Raw genomic sequence first — 17,410 nt, forward strand, 5'->3', positions numbered from 1 at the left:
GTACAGTGTAACATCAATTCTCCTAAGCTCAAGCCAGAGATTACACGCACAAAATTAATTTCCATTTGTTGTAAACATAATTTAAAATATATCTAAACTCAACTGTAAAAACCCAAATTTACACACAATATCTTTTACCCATAGTCACTGAAAATCAAAGTCATTACTCCTCTGCCTATTACAATCTATTTTGTAGCTGTAAATCAAACTTCAGCACTTCTAAACAAAGTCATGAACTGAAGAAAAAGTTGATACTCATCAGGTTTCTGATAGTTAAGAAGGTATTAAAGATCTTCGTATCTTTCTATCACAAATTTATGACAGGCATGCACTTCAAAACAGTCTTCAAATTGCCAAGCTTTGTTTTTAAAGTTTGGTACTGCTTCAAATGTAGCTTTCAGACATATCTTATAACTTAGAACCTGAAATTCAGGGAGTCTGAAGATACAATGACTAGGTTAATGACATTACTTTTTGAAAATCTGTTTGAGGGAGAATGAAAAAAATAGAAAAGAGGAATACTGTCATTTAATACATTTAAAATGATTTGAGAAACGTTTCACATTATGATTAATATTGCAATTTAATTTTCCAAAGACGTATAATTTATTTAACATTATACATTTTAACTTACTCTCCTCCATGATTGTCCTGAATCCACAAATAACAACTATCTCATGTTTAATATATCAGGTACAGTCAAACTTCAACAGGCTAAACTCATAAGATATTGATTCATTACCAATGGTTCAGAGCTCTCCTACAGCAGGATATTTCAAAATAACAGAAAAAGGTTATGAATAGGAAACATAATTTATCGATCAGTTATAAAGAAGCTCAAGTGCACAGCACAGCAACATCTTCTACAGTAAACAAGATGGAATCTGAAAGCTGAAGTGGCATTGTGAGCTAGACAGATCAAGCATATCAAATGTTCCTGTTCAAAAGAAGGTGTCCAAATGCAAAAGCACAGAAACAAGTGTCGGCAGACACCAGTGTTTGGTGAAGGATATAATTTAAGAAAAATGTGAAAAAAATGCTCTTTTATTGGATATCATGATGAGTCAATTTGACTTCAGTGTATACCAATGACTGTTAATTGTATGCAATTTAAAATAAAAATAAAGAACACTGAGGACCTACACCCATTGCACAGAGTCCTGTTAAATGTGTAGTTTTACTATTTAAGTCTTTAGTATATAATTTTCCACCTACATTACACGTCACTATTTTTTCAGCCAAAACTGCTGATGAATTCAGGATCATGTCCTGCATGATAGTACCAATAGTACACAGTCAACAGTTTACATTAAGCTTAGCATTTAGAAATTTAAATGTGTTATAGCACACTGTGCACAATCACATCTGTTATAATTCCCCTTGTAAATGCTCCCTTTGCAAATAAACCTCAGATTGACTAGCAGCCCCAAGGTAGGTACGTGTGATATTAACTAAATAAATAGTTACTTTATGAAGTGAAACCAATAATATCAAAGTTAGACGCAATCACTACTAAATACAGTGTATAGATATATTGGAATCTTTCAGGTAGCAAATGTGGAATGCAATGCTCTAAGTGAAATTCAAGTAAACAGGGGAGAAGCGTTCTTTCACATTAGCTATGTTAGGGACACTGTATATTAGGCATTTCTTTACAACAAACAGGATGAATATTCTAGAAAGTCAACTGCAATCACCTTCAATTTAAGCAGAGATGATATGCTCAGAATAAAGCAGCACTTATCAGCATAATCAGGATACATAAAGTACAAAGTGCAATTACTGTATCAAAAAAGATAAAACTCCCAATTCTTTACATAATTAAAATATACAAAATACACTATAGCTGGACAGCCAATCCAAGACTGTGGTGTGATGCCATTTAGAGTCATCAAGCATGATCAGGTCAAAGGGCTTCGAAGCCGGCAAACACCTCCTTCTATTGCTAGTGATTGCCCAGCCACAGCTCCCGGTGGAAGCCTGGAAATGTGAGTCTGTAAATGAACACATTAACCATTTTATGATTTTAGACCAACAATAGGTTATTTTGGCAATGAAATAGAATCAAACATTGCCTCAATTACTCCTTTAGAATAAAAATTGAACGACAACACTATTAAGTCTCATCAATATCATTTATACTTGCAATAAATTCTACAACTACATTTGGTATGCACTTCCTCAGAATTTCAACATCCTTAATATTCTGGTTGGAAGAATGAAGTGAGAGATGCTGATGAACACATTAAGTTATTAAAGACCATCATTATGCAAACTGTTCGGGTGACTACACATGCTCTTGGCAGCAATACTGACAAACTACCAAATCTTTTCTCCTATTGCTCTTTCACATAAAAAGAGAACCCCATTATCACAGGGGCTAAGGTAAAACTATTATTCTTTTTAAATTGAACAAGTCAGAACATAATGAAATTCAGTATATTCTAAATCTATAAACTTTCCAATTGGACCCTTTGATGTTACATAACAGGGATAGCTCACAGATTCTCAGTTTATATTATTCAAATGGATCTCCAGTTCAGAAGTTTGAGTGTTGTTTTTCATCAAATGTTAGGCTGTTCTTGTTGTACAGGCCAAAACAAAACTTTTATTTACATGGCATCATTCAAAACGTTTGCAAAGTGCTTTTGTAATAGCGTCATTACTGCATTCCCCTGCATCATAGCAATGTCCCTCAAGTAATAATGTTGATGATGTGCAGAAAATTTTTTTTGAATCATTAATTTACCAGAAATGGGCACTGTAGGAATTTATGTATTGCCCATCCCAAATTGCTCACAAGTATCAGTTTTAAATGGATAAATACTGATGAGCCTCCCACCCTTTTCTTTGAATAGTGCCACAGGATTTTTTTTCATCAATCTGAAGAGCCTCATCATAATATTACATCCAAATAAGACGGATTAGGGATTCAATTGCAGCCACTTGACTGAGAGGATGGTGGATTACCACAGATCCAAGGCTAACTGTTGAGTGCAGAGAGATGCACAGATCTATCCCGGCTCATAGATCACGTACTTCTGCATAACTATGGTTGCAATACAAAATGGCAGGTTGGGTTATTGGCAAAAATGACAACATGAACATCAAAAGTATTAGAATCATGTACAATAAAATCAATGAATGTGCCTAAGCAAAGTGAATAATGTCATACAGTAAATTCTCTGAATGTGAGATCTGCGCCAAAAGGTTAGTAGCAACAAAATTCAATACGTCCAGGCAATTTTAATCTATTTCTACTGAGTATTTTTAATGGGGTCTGCACTTGGGAATTTCATTACTCACAAGGGTTCTTATAAACAGAACCCTCGTGCATACAGAGGAATGACTATATGTCATCTTAGAAGAATATATTATCTTTATTAGGATAAAGAAAGCCTTGACACCGTACCACGGATATCGTACGTTTTCCCCCTTAAGCCACACAGGAGGTATAAAGAATGGCAGTTAAATTTATATTTGATCTTGTGGCCTTATTAGAGCTTATCCTGATAAAAGGGCCTTAAGACGTGGGAGCAGAAGGAGACCACTCAGCCCATCAAATATGATCCACCAATCAACAAGATCATAGCTTATCTGATAACCCTCAACTTCACTTTTCCCCATATCTCAATTCCCTTACCAAATAATAATAATCAGATTCTTATTCATTAAGTAAGTCCCACATACTTAATGAACCAGCCTTATAGGCCTCTTCAGTAAAGAATTCCACAAATACACTATCCTCAAGAGGAATTCCTCCTCATCACTGTCTTGAGTAAGTGACCCCTTATTCTGAGATTATGTCCTCTGGTATTAGGCTTTCCCACATGGTGAAACAACCTTTCTGCATCTAACCTGTCAAGTCCCCGAAGAGTCCAGAAAGAATTGTGAAGTAGCACAAGACACTGGCTATTTGTATTAGAGAAGCACAATTATAAATTAGGTATAATTCAGCTATTAAAAGGAGTCAGATATTATCCTGTTGGATAGGATATTTGAGATGGGAGAATGAGAAGGGTTGCATATAAAGTACACAAGCAAATGAGTTTCAATAGATCCTAGGAAGTACAGCATTTACTTTTAGAATCATCGCCCCTTGGTACTGCTTACTAATGTATGCAATGAGTACAGATTCCCCATAGTAATGCAGAAGATGGCTAGACAAGTTTTTTTGAGAGAAAACATTTCCTGTTCATAGTGGTTATATCATGGAATAGCTGGGTATGGGATCTCACTGCGGCATTATAGAGGCCGACTTGATTATTTTAGAGTTAGAGAAGAGTGACCACATGCTTCGCTTTTAGCTAGTTTCTGTCCTTTCTTTGTGCCTCTGCTGGAAAATTGTGCAATTTTTGTTTTTTGGAATTGTTGTTTGAAATGTGTGGATGGGTGTACTTCAATGAACCAGGTGCTCTAATCTCACCAGTTTTGTATACTTTTTGTATATTTTGTATATTCATAACCTCTTGCCACTGGAGGTTTCTACAGGAGAACATTGTAAAGGCTTCCGAGGATTCTAGGACATCTTGCATTTGTGCAAGTGCACTTGTGATTTCTCATCATACTTTTCATAAGATCTATTAATTGCCCATTCATAAACATCAACAACTGTCAAGTTTGTTTGCCAACAATCTAGCAAAGAGAAATTAATTACAGTCAGCTTGATCAACTTATTGCAATGGGAAGGTTTAAACAGTTGACAGTAATACTGGAAATACATGCTTTGAAGATCAAAAAATTGTTAAACTGTTGTACATATCACAATAATATAACAAAAGGGAGTGACTTTACAATTTTAAAATAAACATATGGGACAAATAACAGCCTTATATTCAATAGTTGAAAATGAATAGCATCTTTGTCCATGGATGGAGAGAATGGTTTGACCAGATTAATACTTGATCTGACTGGAGGTAATGTCAGGAGCCAAAACATTATACCCATATACACTTGGAGTTCATTCTTGCATTTGGTCAGCAGAATGCGCACAGAAGTGCAAAAAATACTGATTTATGTTTGAAAGAACATGTGGATTGGCAGCATATTCAAAGGGAATGATAAAAAAATCTAAATAAATATTATGTAACGCACATTGAGGAACTTTTATTGTCACCATGGTATGATTTAATTAATAAACTAGTCAAAGGCAAGAATCACATCCTCATTGTATGAATTGAAATCCTGTAAAATGGCAAGTATTTCTCTCCAGCAGCTCACTTAAAAAGGTTTTGTGGTAGGAAAGTGAACAAAATAGTGACAAGCTGAGAACTGTAAACATTATAGCTCGAATAAGGATTGATGACATAGGTTCGCAGATACCTGATTTATCATTTCAAAATGTTAGCTTCTGGCAGACAGACCAAATGCAAACAGGGCTACCGTTAGGTTAAGAGCTAAAATATGACAATTGATCAGAAGAACAAGGTGTCAACTGGAAGATTTTACACATCTGCTACTTAGCTATGGAATGGAGAGGTAACAAAATGCTCAAAACTTGCATTTATATATAAAATTTTAGCTGGCAACTTATGGAAAGAAAGAAAATAGAATAGATAAGAAAAAATAGTAAGATGAACATTAAGCCAGGTGGAAGAGTAAACTTTTAAAAATTCATTCATCGGATGTGGGTATCACTGGTTGGGACAGCAATTATTCGCCATTCCTCGTAGCCCTTGAAAAGGTGGTGGTGAGCGTCCTTCATGAAATATTCCAGTCCATTTCCTGTATGTAGATTCACCGTGCTCTTTGGGAAGGAGTTTCAGGTTCTTTAACCCACCAACACTGAAGGAATGGCAACATATTTCCAAGTCAGAATGGTGAGTGGATTGGAAGGGAACTTGTGGGTCCTACTGTTCCCATGTACCTGCTGCCTATGTCATTCTATACAGTAGTGACCATGGATTTACAAAATCCAGTCTGAGGTGATTTGCTGAATTGATGTAGCGTTTTTTATTGATGGTCATGCTGCTATGACTGTGTGGATGGAGGATGGAGTGAACATTTGTCAATGTAGTGCCAATCAAGCAGGCCGCTATGTCCTGGATAGTGTCGATTTTTTTTTGAGTGCACTTATCCAGGCAAATGGGGAACATTTCATCACCAATCCTGATCTTGTGCCTTGAAGATGGTGGGACAGGCTTTGGGGAGATAGAAGATTACTTATTTGCTGCAAGACTCCAAGTCACTGACCTGCTCTTCTAGCCACAGCATTTGTAATGCTAGTCAGTTTCTAGTCAATGGCAATCCCCACGATGATGATGGGGAATTCAGTGATGGCCAGCTCATCAAATGTTAAGGGACGATAGACAGGATCTCTCTTGTTGGAGATGGTTATTGCCTGGCACATGTGTTACTTGATATTTATCAGCCCAAACCTGGATATTGTACAGGCCTTACTGCATTTGAACATGGATTGCTTCAGTACCTGAGGAGTCACAAATAGTGCTGAACATTGTTTGCTGATGATTGCACATTCCCACTTCTGATCTTGCAATGGACAGAAGGTCATCAATGAAGTAGCTAAAGATGGTTGGGATGAGGACACTGAAAAATGGGCTTAGAAAAGGTATTATTTTAGAGAAGGATCATGAAAATACTGCAAATGAAAGGAACTAGGGGCTTAAGAATTTTTAAAAATGAAATTTATACAGAACCTGATGTTAGTGGCCAAATCAGGAGGTTGTTCTTTGGTGCAACACACACAAAACTAGGTTCTTTTAAAGCACACTGACAGGCAAAAATATCCAAAATAACATGTATTCATTAACTCCCTCATTTCCAGGGAATTTACTTCATTCTACTAATCAACATTACTGCAAAGTGCAGTTCTCTGCTCCAGCATGCATTTAAAACATGATTTACAAATTAATATGAAAATTAGATAACTGCAGTGTTAAAAATATGCTGGGAAAATAAATAATGGACTCAACATATTACTCTTCAAAGAGTTTTTTGTCTATTATATTTTATTATTTAATGGCCACATCGCTTTCATTAGTAAAAGAACAGAAGGGAGAAAATAAGATGACTCTATCAAGGGCAGAATCTGCACCTGTAGAGATCAGGTCAACATTTTCGCTTTGTTCTTACATCAGGTTGAATTCTATTATTTTCCAATATTGGCAATAATATAACCAGCCATTTCCACATGCCACAAAAAAGCTGCTTTCATCATCACTGATCAAGACAACAGATGTTGGCACGAAGCTTCCAAAAACCAACATTAAAGGCAAGTCAGCATACACAGATGAAAGCTCATTAAAAATCATTTGTTAGACCATTACTTAGTGAGAAACACAACTGAGATCTTGAGCAACTGACTAGAAAATAATATATAGCAAACATGTAAAATAATTTTAAAATGAGACGGGACAAAATTCTGCTTTTGAGTAGATCTTTTTATTTCAGTAGTCAGCTTTATAAACAACAGAAGTTAGACACTAGTAAATTCGTTTCATATATATTTAGTGCTACTAGTTTCAATTTGATCTTTCACAAACACTTAGTTTTGAAAATAAACACAACCCACTTCTCCTGAGCTTTTCCTAAGGGCAAAAAAATCAAAACAACCAACGCGACTTCACTTTAAATCAAGTTTGGTAATAATCATGCCTATCTCTTACAGAATGAGAGAGAAATGTGTTCCTCCTTTTCTTTACTGCCTGCAATCGTTTTTGAAAAGTAAGATGCAAATGTTTCTTAACCCCTGAATGCATGATTAATATTCAATAACCAGCTTGTTTTTGAGTCAGTTTAAATAAAGATGATTATTTATTCACATAAACACTTCAAAAACCTTAATGCTACATTTCTCACACACACACCTGAGGGAATTACAGTTCAAAAGAGTAGTGCATATTGACAAGTTACAGAGTTCATAAGTCATGTGATTAGCTCATCATCTCTACAGGTGTGGCGAAGAATGGCTTATTTTCCATTCTTAAGATGTTGCTATGTGAATTCAACAACTAAATATCAAAATTCAATAATCAAAAATTATATCAAAGCTATTGCAAGATTCCCTTGAAGAGCTGGATTTGCAGCAGGTCAAAGTTGGTTGCTTGTGGTTTTATTGCTAGAAATCTGTTTTGCTGTCCTGCTGGACTTGAAAACGTAAGAGGATACTGTACAATTTTGCAGTCTCTAGTCTAATGTTGTCTATGTTGCTAACTTTGTTTTTACTGTGCTGTTTGAAGTCAGTCTGTTTTCTTCCTGGTGCTTCGAAGAAAACTGGTTAATCAGAGGACAGGTTTCATTAGATGATCACATGGTCAATACTTTTATCACCTACTCTGAATGATTTGAAATTTGAAGCCAATGCTACGCATCGGGGGAAATGTATGATGGCTTTCCACACTTACCCATGATTTGACTCTTTGAGCTTCAAGCTTAGAGAAATAGTTTATGGCTTCAGAGGTTGAGTTTTAAGCAAGTCCCCACAACATTAGGTGGTTGTGTCTTGGTACATCCATTCAATTCAAGGGAGACATTCTACACACAGACAATCAATACTTTGGCACCTTCACTGATATTTCATAACTCACCTGACCCTTGCGATAGATTTTACTATCGTATTGAATGGTGGAACAGGCTTGAGAAGCTAAATGATTTACTTCTGCTTCTATTTCATACATTTGTATGTCTATTGAAAAAGGAGGTAGGCCCAGTTAATACAGAATATATTTAAAGTTATAAATCTTACATGCCTTTACTGGGCGTGACATGGACACAAGGAAGTTGGTTGCGATTGCTGCAGGACAACCATCACTGTCCAAGGATATTGGTAGTGGGCTTCCTCAGAGTTGTGTTCCAGGCCCAGCCATCTTCAGCTACTCCAATGATCTTCCTTCCATCAGAAGTTCAGAAGTGGGGTTACTGGCTGATGACAGCACAATGTTCAGCATCTTTCATGACTCCTCATTAGGAAGCAGCTCACATTCATACGTAGCACGACAACATCCAGGTTTGGACTGTTAAGTGTTAAGTAAAAATTGTGACATACATGCCAGGATATTCCCATCTTCAGGAGTACAGAATCCAACTATCGACTCTTGACATTCAATAGCCTTAGCATTGCTGAATCCCTCACTATTAACATCCTTGAGTTAGCACTGACCAGAAATGTAACTGGATGAGCTATGTAAACAATGTAACTCCAAGTAGAAGTCAAAAGTTTGAGAATTAAAATGTAACTTTGTTAAGTTTTAAGCTTGGAGTGAGTAAGTCTAAGGTTCCACACAAAAGTGCATAAAGAATAGGAGATGTGAATTCCAGAAAACTCTGGAAATAGAGTTGGAGATCCCAATAAAGGAACCTTCTCATCAAGTCATCCTGACTCAGTGAAAATACAGGCCAGTGGCACTACCAAACAGCATTACTTAAGACATCAATAAGCAAACTGTTTCAACCAGAATGGAAACCCAAAACAATGTTGATATGTAAGCAAAATAAATCAAACAGAAAAGCATATGAGGATGCAGGAACAACCTATCACATTTAAAATGTTCTTGGTTTGGCACCTTATAGTTTCTGGGTATGTCCAACAGCTTGAAAGTGGGTTTAGTTTGGTTGGTGAACTCTTTCCTGGTCAGCTTGAACATGTATAGGGTCATGCATTCAATAGCAATATTAATTGACGATGTAGGGATAGGATCCAAAGAATACATAAAAATGGCAGAAAAGTAGCAATCCTGAGGATTGGGAGCATTTCAGGATTCACAAAAAGTTGGATCAAGAGGAGCAAAATATAGTATGAATAAAATTGCAGGGAATATAGAAAGTGACCTTAAAAGCTTCTATAAGTATATGAAGAAAAAAAATTTATAAAGGCAAATGTCCCTTACCATCAAAAGCTGAGGAAATTAGAATGGAGAAAAAAATAATTGGAAGAAGAACTGATTACTTTGGCTCTGTCATCACAAAAGACAAAATAACTTCCCAGAAATTTTAGGGAGCCAATAGTCTAATGAGAAGGTGGAATTGAAGGAAGTATTTGGAAGAAAATGATACGAGAGAAATTAATGGGATTTAAGACAGACAAATCACCACAGCCTGACCTACAGATATGCATAGCAGACATCCTAGAATAAAGAAGTGGCCCTGGAAATATTAGATACGTCAGTGGTCATCTTTCAAAATTTTGTAGACTCTGACACGGTTCACCAAACAGTAATGGGAAAACATCTGTTATAAAAGATCAAGTAACAGAACATTTGGAAAGCATTAGCGGGATTGGACAAACCTAGTGTGTGTTTATGAAAGGTAAATCATGCTTAACAAATCTAGTAGCGCTTTTCAAGGCTATAACTATTAGAATAATCGGGGGAATCCAGTGGAAGTGGTGTATTTAGATTTGGATTGGGGCGTCTAGAACAAGGGGAGACAGTCTCAAGATATGGAGCAGACCATTTAGAACTGGGACGAGGAAATTTTGTTTTCATTTCAAGGGTGGTGAACCCATGGAACTCTCGACCATAATAGCTGTGGAGAACAAGTCACTCAATACCCTCAAAAAAAAGATAGATAACAGTTTAGTTTTCGGAGGCATCAAGGGGTACGGTGAGAAAGCAGAAATCTAGCATTGAGATAAGAGGATCAGCCATAATCAAATTGCATGGTGATGCAGACTAAAAGGGATTAACAACATACTCCTACTCCCAGTTCCTACAATAGACTGAATATAATGGTCACCTTCTATTCTGCAAATGTCTATATTTCTATGAAACGTGTGAACTGGTACACCTCAAAAGGAAAAATTGAGACAGGCATAATTCCAAGATATGGGTTATTCAAAAAACAAAATCACCATCTTGTAATACAAGCAATTCTGGGCATCACAAGTTAGACTGGATTAATGAGACCTTGGACAGAATGAGCATAGATTTTAAAAAACTTGACAACAATGGTCAAGCCATCCAGAGAGATTACACAAACTAGAGTTGGATTGCCTGGAATTTAAGAGGTTAAGGGGTGTTGGACCAAATATTAAGATATTAAGGGTGTATAGATAAGATAAATAGAGAAACAATTTATGCCGCATAGGGATAAAACTAGGAGAGAGTCTAAATATTTGAGAAAGACTTTTCAGAAGTGAAATTATGAAAACATTTATAGAGAGTGATAGAGTCATAGAGAAGTACAGAATGGAAACAGACCTTTCGATCCAACTCATCTATGCTGACCAGATATCCTAAATTAATCGAGACCCATTTGCCAGCATTTGGTCCATATCCCTCTAAATGCTTTCTATTCATATACCCATCCAGACGCCTATTAAACATTGTAATTGCACCAGGCTCTACCACTTCCCCTGGCAGCTCATTACATACGTACATCACCCTTTGCGTGAAAAAGTTGCCCGTTAAGTACCTTTTAAGTCTTTCCCCTCTCACTTTAAACCTATGCCCTCTAGATTCAGACTCCCCCACCCTGGGGAAAAGTCCTTGGTTTTTCACCATATCCATGACCCTCAATTTTATAAACCTTTATAAAGGTCACTCCTCAGCCTCCAACACTCCAGGGAAGATGGCCCCAGCCTATTCAGCCTCTCCCTATAGCTCAAACTCTCCCAACCCTGGCAACATTCTTGTAAATCTTTTCTGCACCCTTTCAAGTTTCACAACATCCTTCCTACAGCAGGGAGACCAGAAAGCATGCAGAATTCCAAAAGTAGCTTAACCAATGTCCTGTACAGCTGCAACATGACCTCCCGAGACCTATATTTAATGCACTAACCAATAAAGGCGAGCCCACCAAATGCCTTCTTCACTATCCTACCTAGCTGGGGCTCCACTTCAGGGAATTATGAACCTCTACTCCAAGGTCTCTTTGTTCAGCAACACTGCCCAGGATCTTACTATCAAATGTATAAATCATACCCTGATTTGCCTTTTCAAAATGCAGAACCTCACATCTAAATTAAACACCATCTGCCACTTCTCAGCCCATTGGCCCATCTGATTAAGATCCTGTTGTAATCTGAGGTAACCATCTTCACTGTCCACTAACCTTTAATTTTGGTGTCATCTGCAAACTTACTAAGCGTACCTCATATGTTCACAACTCCTTTCTGCAACCACCAATTGACACTGGATTGATTGCTTCTCTTGGGTAAGACTAATGAATGCTTTGGTTAACAAAAATCTAATTGATGTGGGGCAAAGGGAGGTAAGTGGAATTAAGTCATAGATCAGCCATGTTCGCACTGAATAGGAGAACTGACTCCTGTCCCTGCAAGTCAAGCAACATGAACAACACAACTCTATCACATGGAGGGTTCTCTGAGACCTCACTAAGCAAGTTGGTTCAACTCAAATGGAAATCCGAAAAATGTTTTGATAATCGATCAAAACAAATCACTCAGGACTGTACAGGATACTGGAGAAACAACATAACATAATACTAGGAAATATGCTGTGAAACTTGAAAGGGTTCAGAAAAAATTTACAAAGATGTTGCCAGGATTGGAGGAGTTGAGCTATAGGAAGAGGTTGAATAGCATGGGGCTGTTTGCCCTGGAGTGTCGGAGGCTGAGGGGTGACCTTATAGAGGCTTATAAAATCATGAGGGGCATGGATAGGATAAATAGACAAAGTCTTTTCCCTGGGGTGGGGGAGTCCAGAACTAGAGGGCATAGGTTCAGGGTGAGAGGGGAAAGACATAAAAGAGACCTAAGGGGCATCTTTTTCATACAGAGGGTGGTGCACGTACATGGAATGAGCTGCCAGAGGAAGTGGTGGAGGCTAGTACAATTGCAACATTTAAAAGGCATCTGGATGGGTATATGAATGGGAAGGGTTTGGAGGGATATGGACCAGGTACTGGCAGGTGGGACTCGGTTGAGTTGGGTTATCTGGACAGCATGGACGAGTTGGACCGAAGGGTCTGTTTCCGTGCTGTACATCTCTATGACTCTATGTTTCTCCTGTGTTTATGAACATTACAAAACTTTTTTTCCACGTAATCACTTCTGGGTAGAACAAAGTTGCAACCAGATGCAAATCAACACTAATTTCAGACACACACATGAAAAATAGCAACTTGGGTAACATACTGGATAGCTACTGGCATACCTGGAACTGAATAATACTTTTAAGAAACATATTTTATACTGATCAAATCTGCAACAAAGTGCAATGTCCTGTTATTTGAAAATCACCTCTAGCTTGCCTGCAAGAATTCATACAATTGTCTTTCCCAGAGCCTGGCAAGAAATTTCAAGTGCCTCTAAATCTTAAAACTATTGAAACAGCATCAAGATTTCAGCAGCTGCAAAGCTAATGCCTTCCTGGTGTTAAATCCTGGTGGTGCAATCTGAAATCATCAGAATTGGCTTCCCAAGAACCAAGAAAATACCGACCAATTATAGGATTGGGCACTTCTATTTATCTATGTTGACAGAAGTTTCATCTGTTCTTGGTAGAATCTTGCAGTCCATTAACAAAAAGGACGTCCACACTTCCTCGCTGGTCTTCCTCCAAGCTACTTACACCACAACCTCTTTACCAGGATGAATTCGTTGGAATAAAGTGAACATCCAATATACTGCTTTTTCCATAGAATGATGGTGAATTTCCTTCAATGGGAGACCATCATTGGACAATGCTCATAAATACTAAACATTGAGATGGCCAATTTATAGAAGCACTGAAAATTTGAGGTTGGGTTTATCCTGATAATTGATAATCCTGCCATTGTAGCTGCTTCAAAATTCAAGATCAACATTAACTTTGATCAGGTTAACAATGACTCAATTTATCAAATGGCCATTGCAGTGTTGTAATAACTGCTTATTTGAAACCTGAAATCAACGTTACATAATCTACCATGAACCATAAAAACTAGTTCAACGACAAAAGATGTTTCAACTCCTTTGGATGCTTTGACAGTGCTTCAAGTTGCATGTTTGACTGCCATTTGTATACATCTATGCTCACAGGGCAAGTTCCAAGTAGTGTTCAGAAACAGGAATCTGATCCGTTCATATCTTTGTTTTTCAGGGCTGATATATACTGTACAATCATATGGCTTATCAAAAATTTGAGAAAATGAACTGTGAAATCTGCTTTTCTGAAGAACTTATCTATTTTATGTGAAATACATGATTTAAAACATTGAGAGATGCCTAACTTTAGCTTTCTTCTTTTCAGTAAGGGTTTACATGATATCCTGCGTTAACACTGAAAATTACATCCTTTAATTATTTTTTCAAGTAAACTATGAATGCAAGTTTTTCTTTTAAAAGAATGAGCTGTTCAAAAAGGAACAAGATTAAGTATTTCTTAGCCCAGTAATATTTGACCGACAAATGTAACTGAAATGTCTTTTTGTTTGTTCTGAAAGACAAGCAGCAATGTATCTGTTGTGCCAACATAAATCCTTTCGGTTTCACATTCCAGTTGAAGCAATGATAATCAAAATTAAAATATAACATTATCTCAAAAGGCAGTATGAAATGTTCACTGTTCAGCCCCATAAAAAAAACCCAAGAATAAACAGTGTCAGACTACTTCCCTCATTAAATAATTTCTCAGTCATTAAAGAGGTTAGAAAAAAAAATTCCAGCTTTTATACACTGAACGGTTTACCTTCAGGTCAACTGGAGAAAGCTGATATCCTAGAAATAATTGGGAGAGATAATAACAGGGGGAAAATAAAAACAGAAATAATCTTCTCAAAAGATCAACATGTTATATTGAGGTTTAAGGTGTTTACCCTAATCAGGCAATGCTTGTTAAATCCAATTTAAAATGGCAAATACTAATATGCCACCTTTCCTGATATTTTTTGATCAAGCTCGTCAACTATTCCTCCCCCCTCCCCTTCTCCATCCTGAGTATTTGTGCTGAAAAACATTTGTGGCCATGGATTCGAAGTGGGGGTGGTGAAGAGGGATTAGTCTCGTAAAGGAAGGTCAAAAGCGTAATTTAAAATTGAAGTGAGAAGAGCAGCTGCGTCTGTCAGGCCTTCAACAATACCAGCTGCAGAATTTGTGGGCAATATGGAAACAATGTACACCAGATGTCAAAGAATGGAAGAGAAGCTGCTCAGCAAGCAGCCAACTTACCATGCTTTTAATGTCCCAGTGTCACCTGTTACTGAGCAACAGTTTTATTCTGTGTGAACTGTGATGTTCTAATATAAATCAAGACTCTATCTTTTTGAGATATACTCTGTATGCTTTGAGGTTCAAACACAAAAGTCTTCACTTTGTTGCTTTCAAGTGTATGAAAGAATGAAATGTCGAGGTTAGAGATCTTCTTTGAAAACCTAAAACAAGTACTGCTGTCAAAAGAAGTGTGGGATCTGAACTATTTATGATTTACCAATAGAAAATAATCTTCGGGGTATGCTCTACACTTCAAAGCTACCACAAAATATACATTTCTGCGAAACCCACATGTTTGTTTAAGTCAGCCAGCACAAGATCTCTTAAGTTAATTGGAAAAAAAAATTCTCCTCACAGCTGTGTGATCTCTCAACAATCCATAGCTAGGATTAGCATTTGTAAAATGCACAATTTCGCATAACAGAAACAGCTCTGTAAAATGTTTAAAAAGATAACATTTACTAAAAAGTGTTAAGCTTGGAATTACTTGGGTTGGACTTAGACTTACCTTAGCTTTGCCATCTTGAGTTGACATATACCCAACACACATACTCTCAGTGGTATGACTCCATAAAAACTCAACTGTGGAAGAAATTTTTAAAATAATGTTAATTAAAAGTAAATGCACTACGAGAAATAGGCCACTCCGTAACACAGGATGGCTGGTAGTGGTGACAAACCTGAAAAGGGGCTATTTTAAAGCAGTAGTCATAATTTTACATTTCATTGATGTTATTGTAAAACAAATCTGTTTGAAGATTTTTCTAATCTGAATTTCAATGTTTTATGAAAGGGAGACTAACTATAAAAATCACATCTCATGAAAAAAAGGAATTTCCATGGAATTAAAGCCAAGCATATTTGTCTTTGCTTCCCAATTTCTAATCTGGTTTAGCACTTTATTTTCTGTTCACTATTTGGAAATAAAAAGATGCACAAATTTTCTGAAAATAAATTTTCATTTTAAGAATATTGACCAATTCAGGCCTCTTGTGCATTTCCAATTTTAATTGGTCATTGACTACAGCTCTTGCTTTAACAGCATTATCCCCTCCGGATTGATCTCAAAACTCTGTGACCTTGGTCTCAGCTCCAGTCTCTGCAACTGGATCCTCAGCCTGTGGTGTGCACAGCCCAGACTCTCACGGAAGCCAACCTTCCACCCATGGTCTCCATTTACGTGGCTCGCTGCCTTGGAAAGACTGCCATCAAAGACCCATCGCACTCCGGTAACAATCTCCTACAACCTCTTCGGTCAGGCATAAGATACAGAAGCCTGAACATATACACCAGCAGGTTCAGGAACAGCTTCTTCCCAGCTGTTATTAGACTGATGAATTGACACTCTAGCCTCAAATAATGCTGATCTTGCTAACATTGATTTTGTTTAGTGCACACTCTATGCAATGTAACCTGCATGCCTCTGTCTAAGTCTTTTTGATCTGTATGTCCTTGCTTAGTATGATCTGCCTGAACTGCCGATCATGAATAAAGCTTTTCACTGTACTTTAGTACACATGACAAAATGTCAAAATTACATTCCATGAAGCTTTACAGGAATAGCCAATCTTCAGAATGTGCTTTCAAGCAAAATATCCAGCAGAAGAAATCCCAACCATAAATTAGCCCCATTGGGGCATCAACAAGCTCTTTTCTTGACAATACTCTCAATCTTCTTTCTCAAGTGTCTGAATATAGCAAACATTTCAGAAATGGAAGGAGAAACTTTCCAGAGCCACCAGAGACTGATATGGGAATAAGTGGGAAAAGTTCCCGATCCTGGTTTGATCCCACTCTCTTTAGACTTTTCTCAGGACTGGATTAAAGGGCAGCAGGCACTCTCCTTGCATCTGTCGGCTGAGCTATTTAGTAGACATTAAGTTTGTTAAGAAGCCAAGATCACCAAAGTGGGTGCACAGCAGCAAGAGTTTCTTCAGGAAAATTGACGAGCTGGGAAGGATTTTATCTGTTACACTGAAGAGATCCAGCCATTGCCATCAAGAGTTGGCTGATCAAAGTACTTCTTCTGAAGGCTCTTTCACCACTTGACAGGTGATTTTCAATTTATGCTAAGGCACTTGAAATGGATTACACTTCATTCATCTGCTGAACATTGGTATGAGCCTTCTGCACACCTGGAACAACTTATTCAGCTCCATCTTCCACCCATTGCTGAGAGTCATGAACAGAAGCCACACAACACTAGAGGGAGCAGTAGCGCAGTGGCAATGTCATAATCTGGAATTAAAAGTGAGTTTAATGATTAACATTACTGAAACTATCATTTGCTATGAAAACCTA

At 37.3% G+C, this 17,410-nt stretch overlaps 1 protein-coding gene across 3 annotated transcripts in view; it reads right to left on the reverse strand.

Moving 5' to 3' along the window:
- Positions 1-511: 511 nt before the first annotated feature.
- Positions 512-17,410, reverse strand: part of tasp1 (taspase, threonine aspartase, 1) — a 97,139-nt gene continuing 80,240 nt past the window's right edge. For 2 of the 3 annotated variants that reach the window (XM_043696630.2, XM_043696634.2), the window contains exons 12-13: positions 15,618-15,691; positions 512-1,994 (exon numbers count right to left, since the gene is read on the reverse strand). In XM_043696630.2, the coding sequence (XP_043552565.1) occupies positions 1,902-1,994; positions 15,618-15,691 (167 nt within the window). In that variant the 3' untranslated portion in view covers positions 512-1,901. The other variant, XM_043696632.2, reaches the window with a different exon arrangement.

This window comes from Chiloscyllium plagiosum, unplaced genomic scaffold (genome assembly GCF_037043375.1).
Source record: "Chiloscyllium plagiosum isolate Xiang-an unplaced genomic scaffold, Cpla_swu_hap1 HiC_scaffold_10, whole genome shotgun sequence".
Taxonomy (NCBI): Eukaryota; Metazoa; Chordata; class Chondrichthyes; order Orectolobiformes; family Hemiscylliidae; genus Chiloscyllium; species Chiloscyllium plagiosum.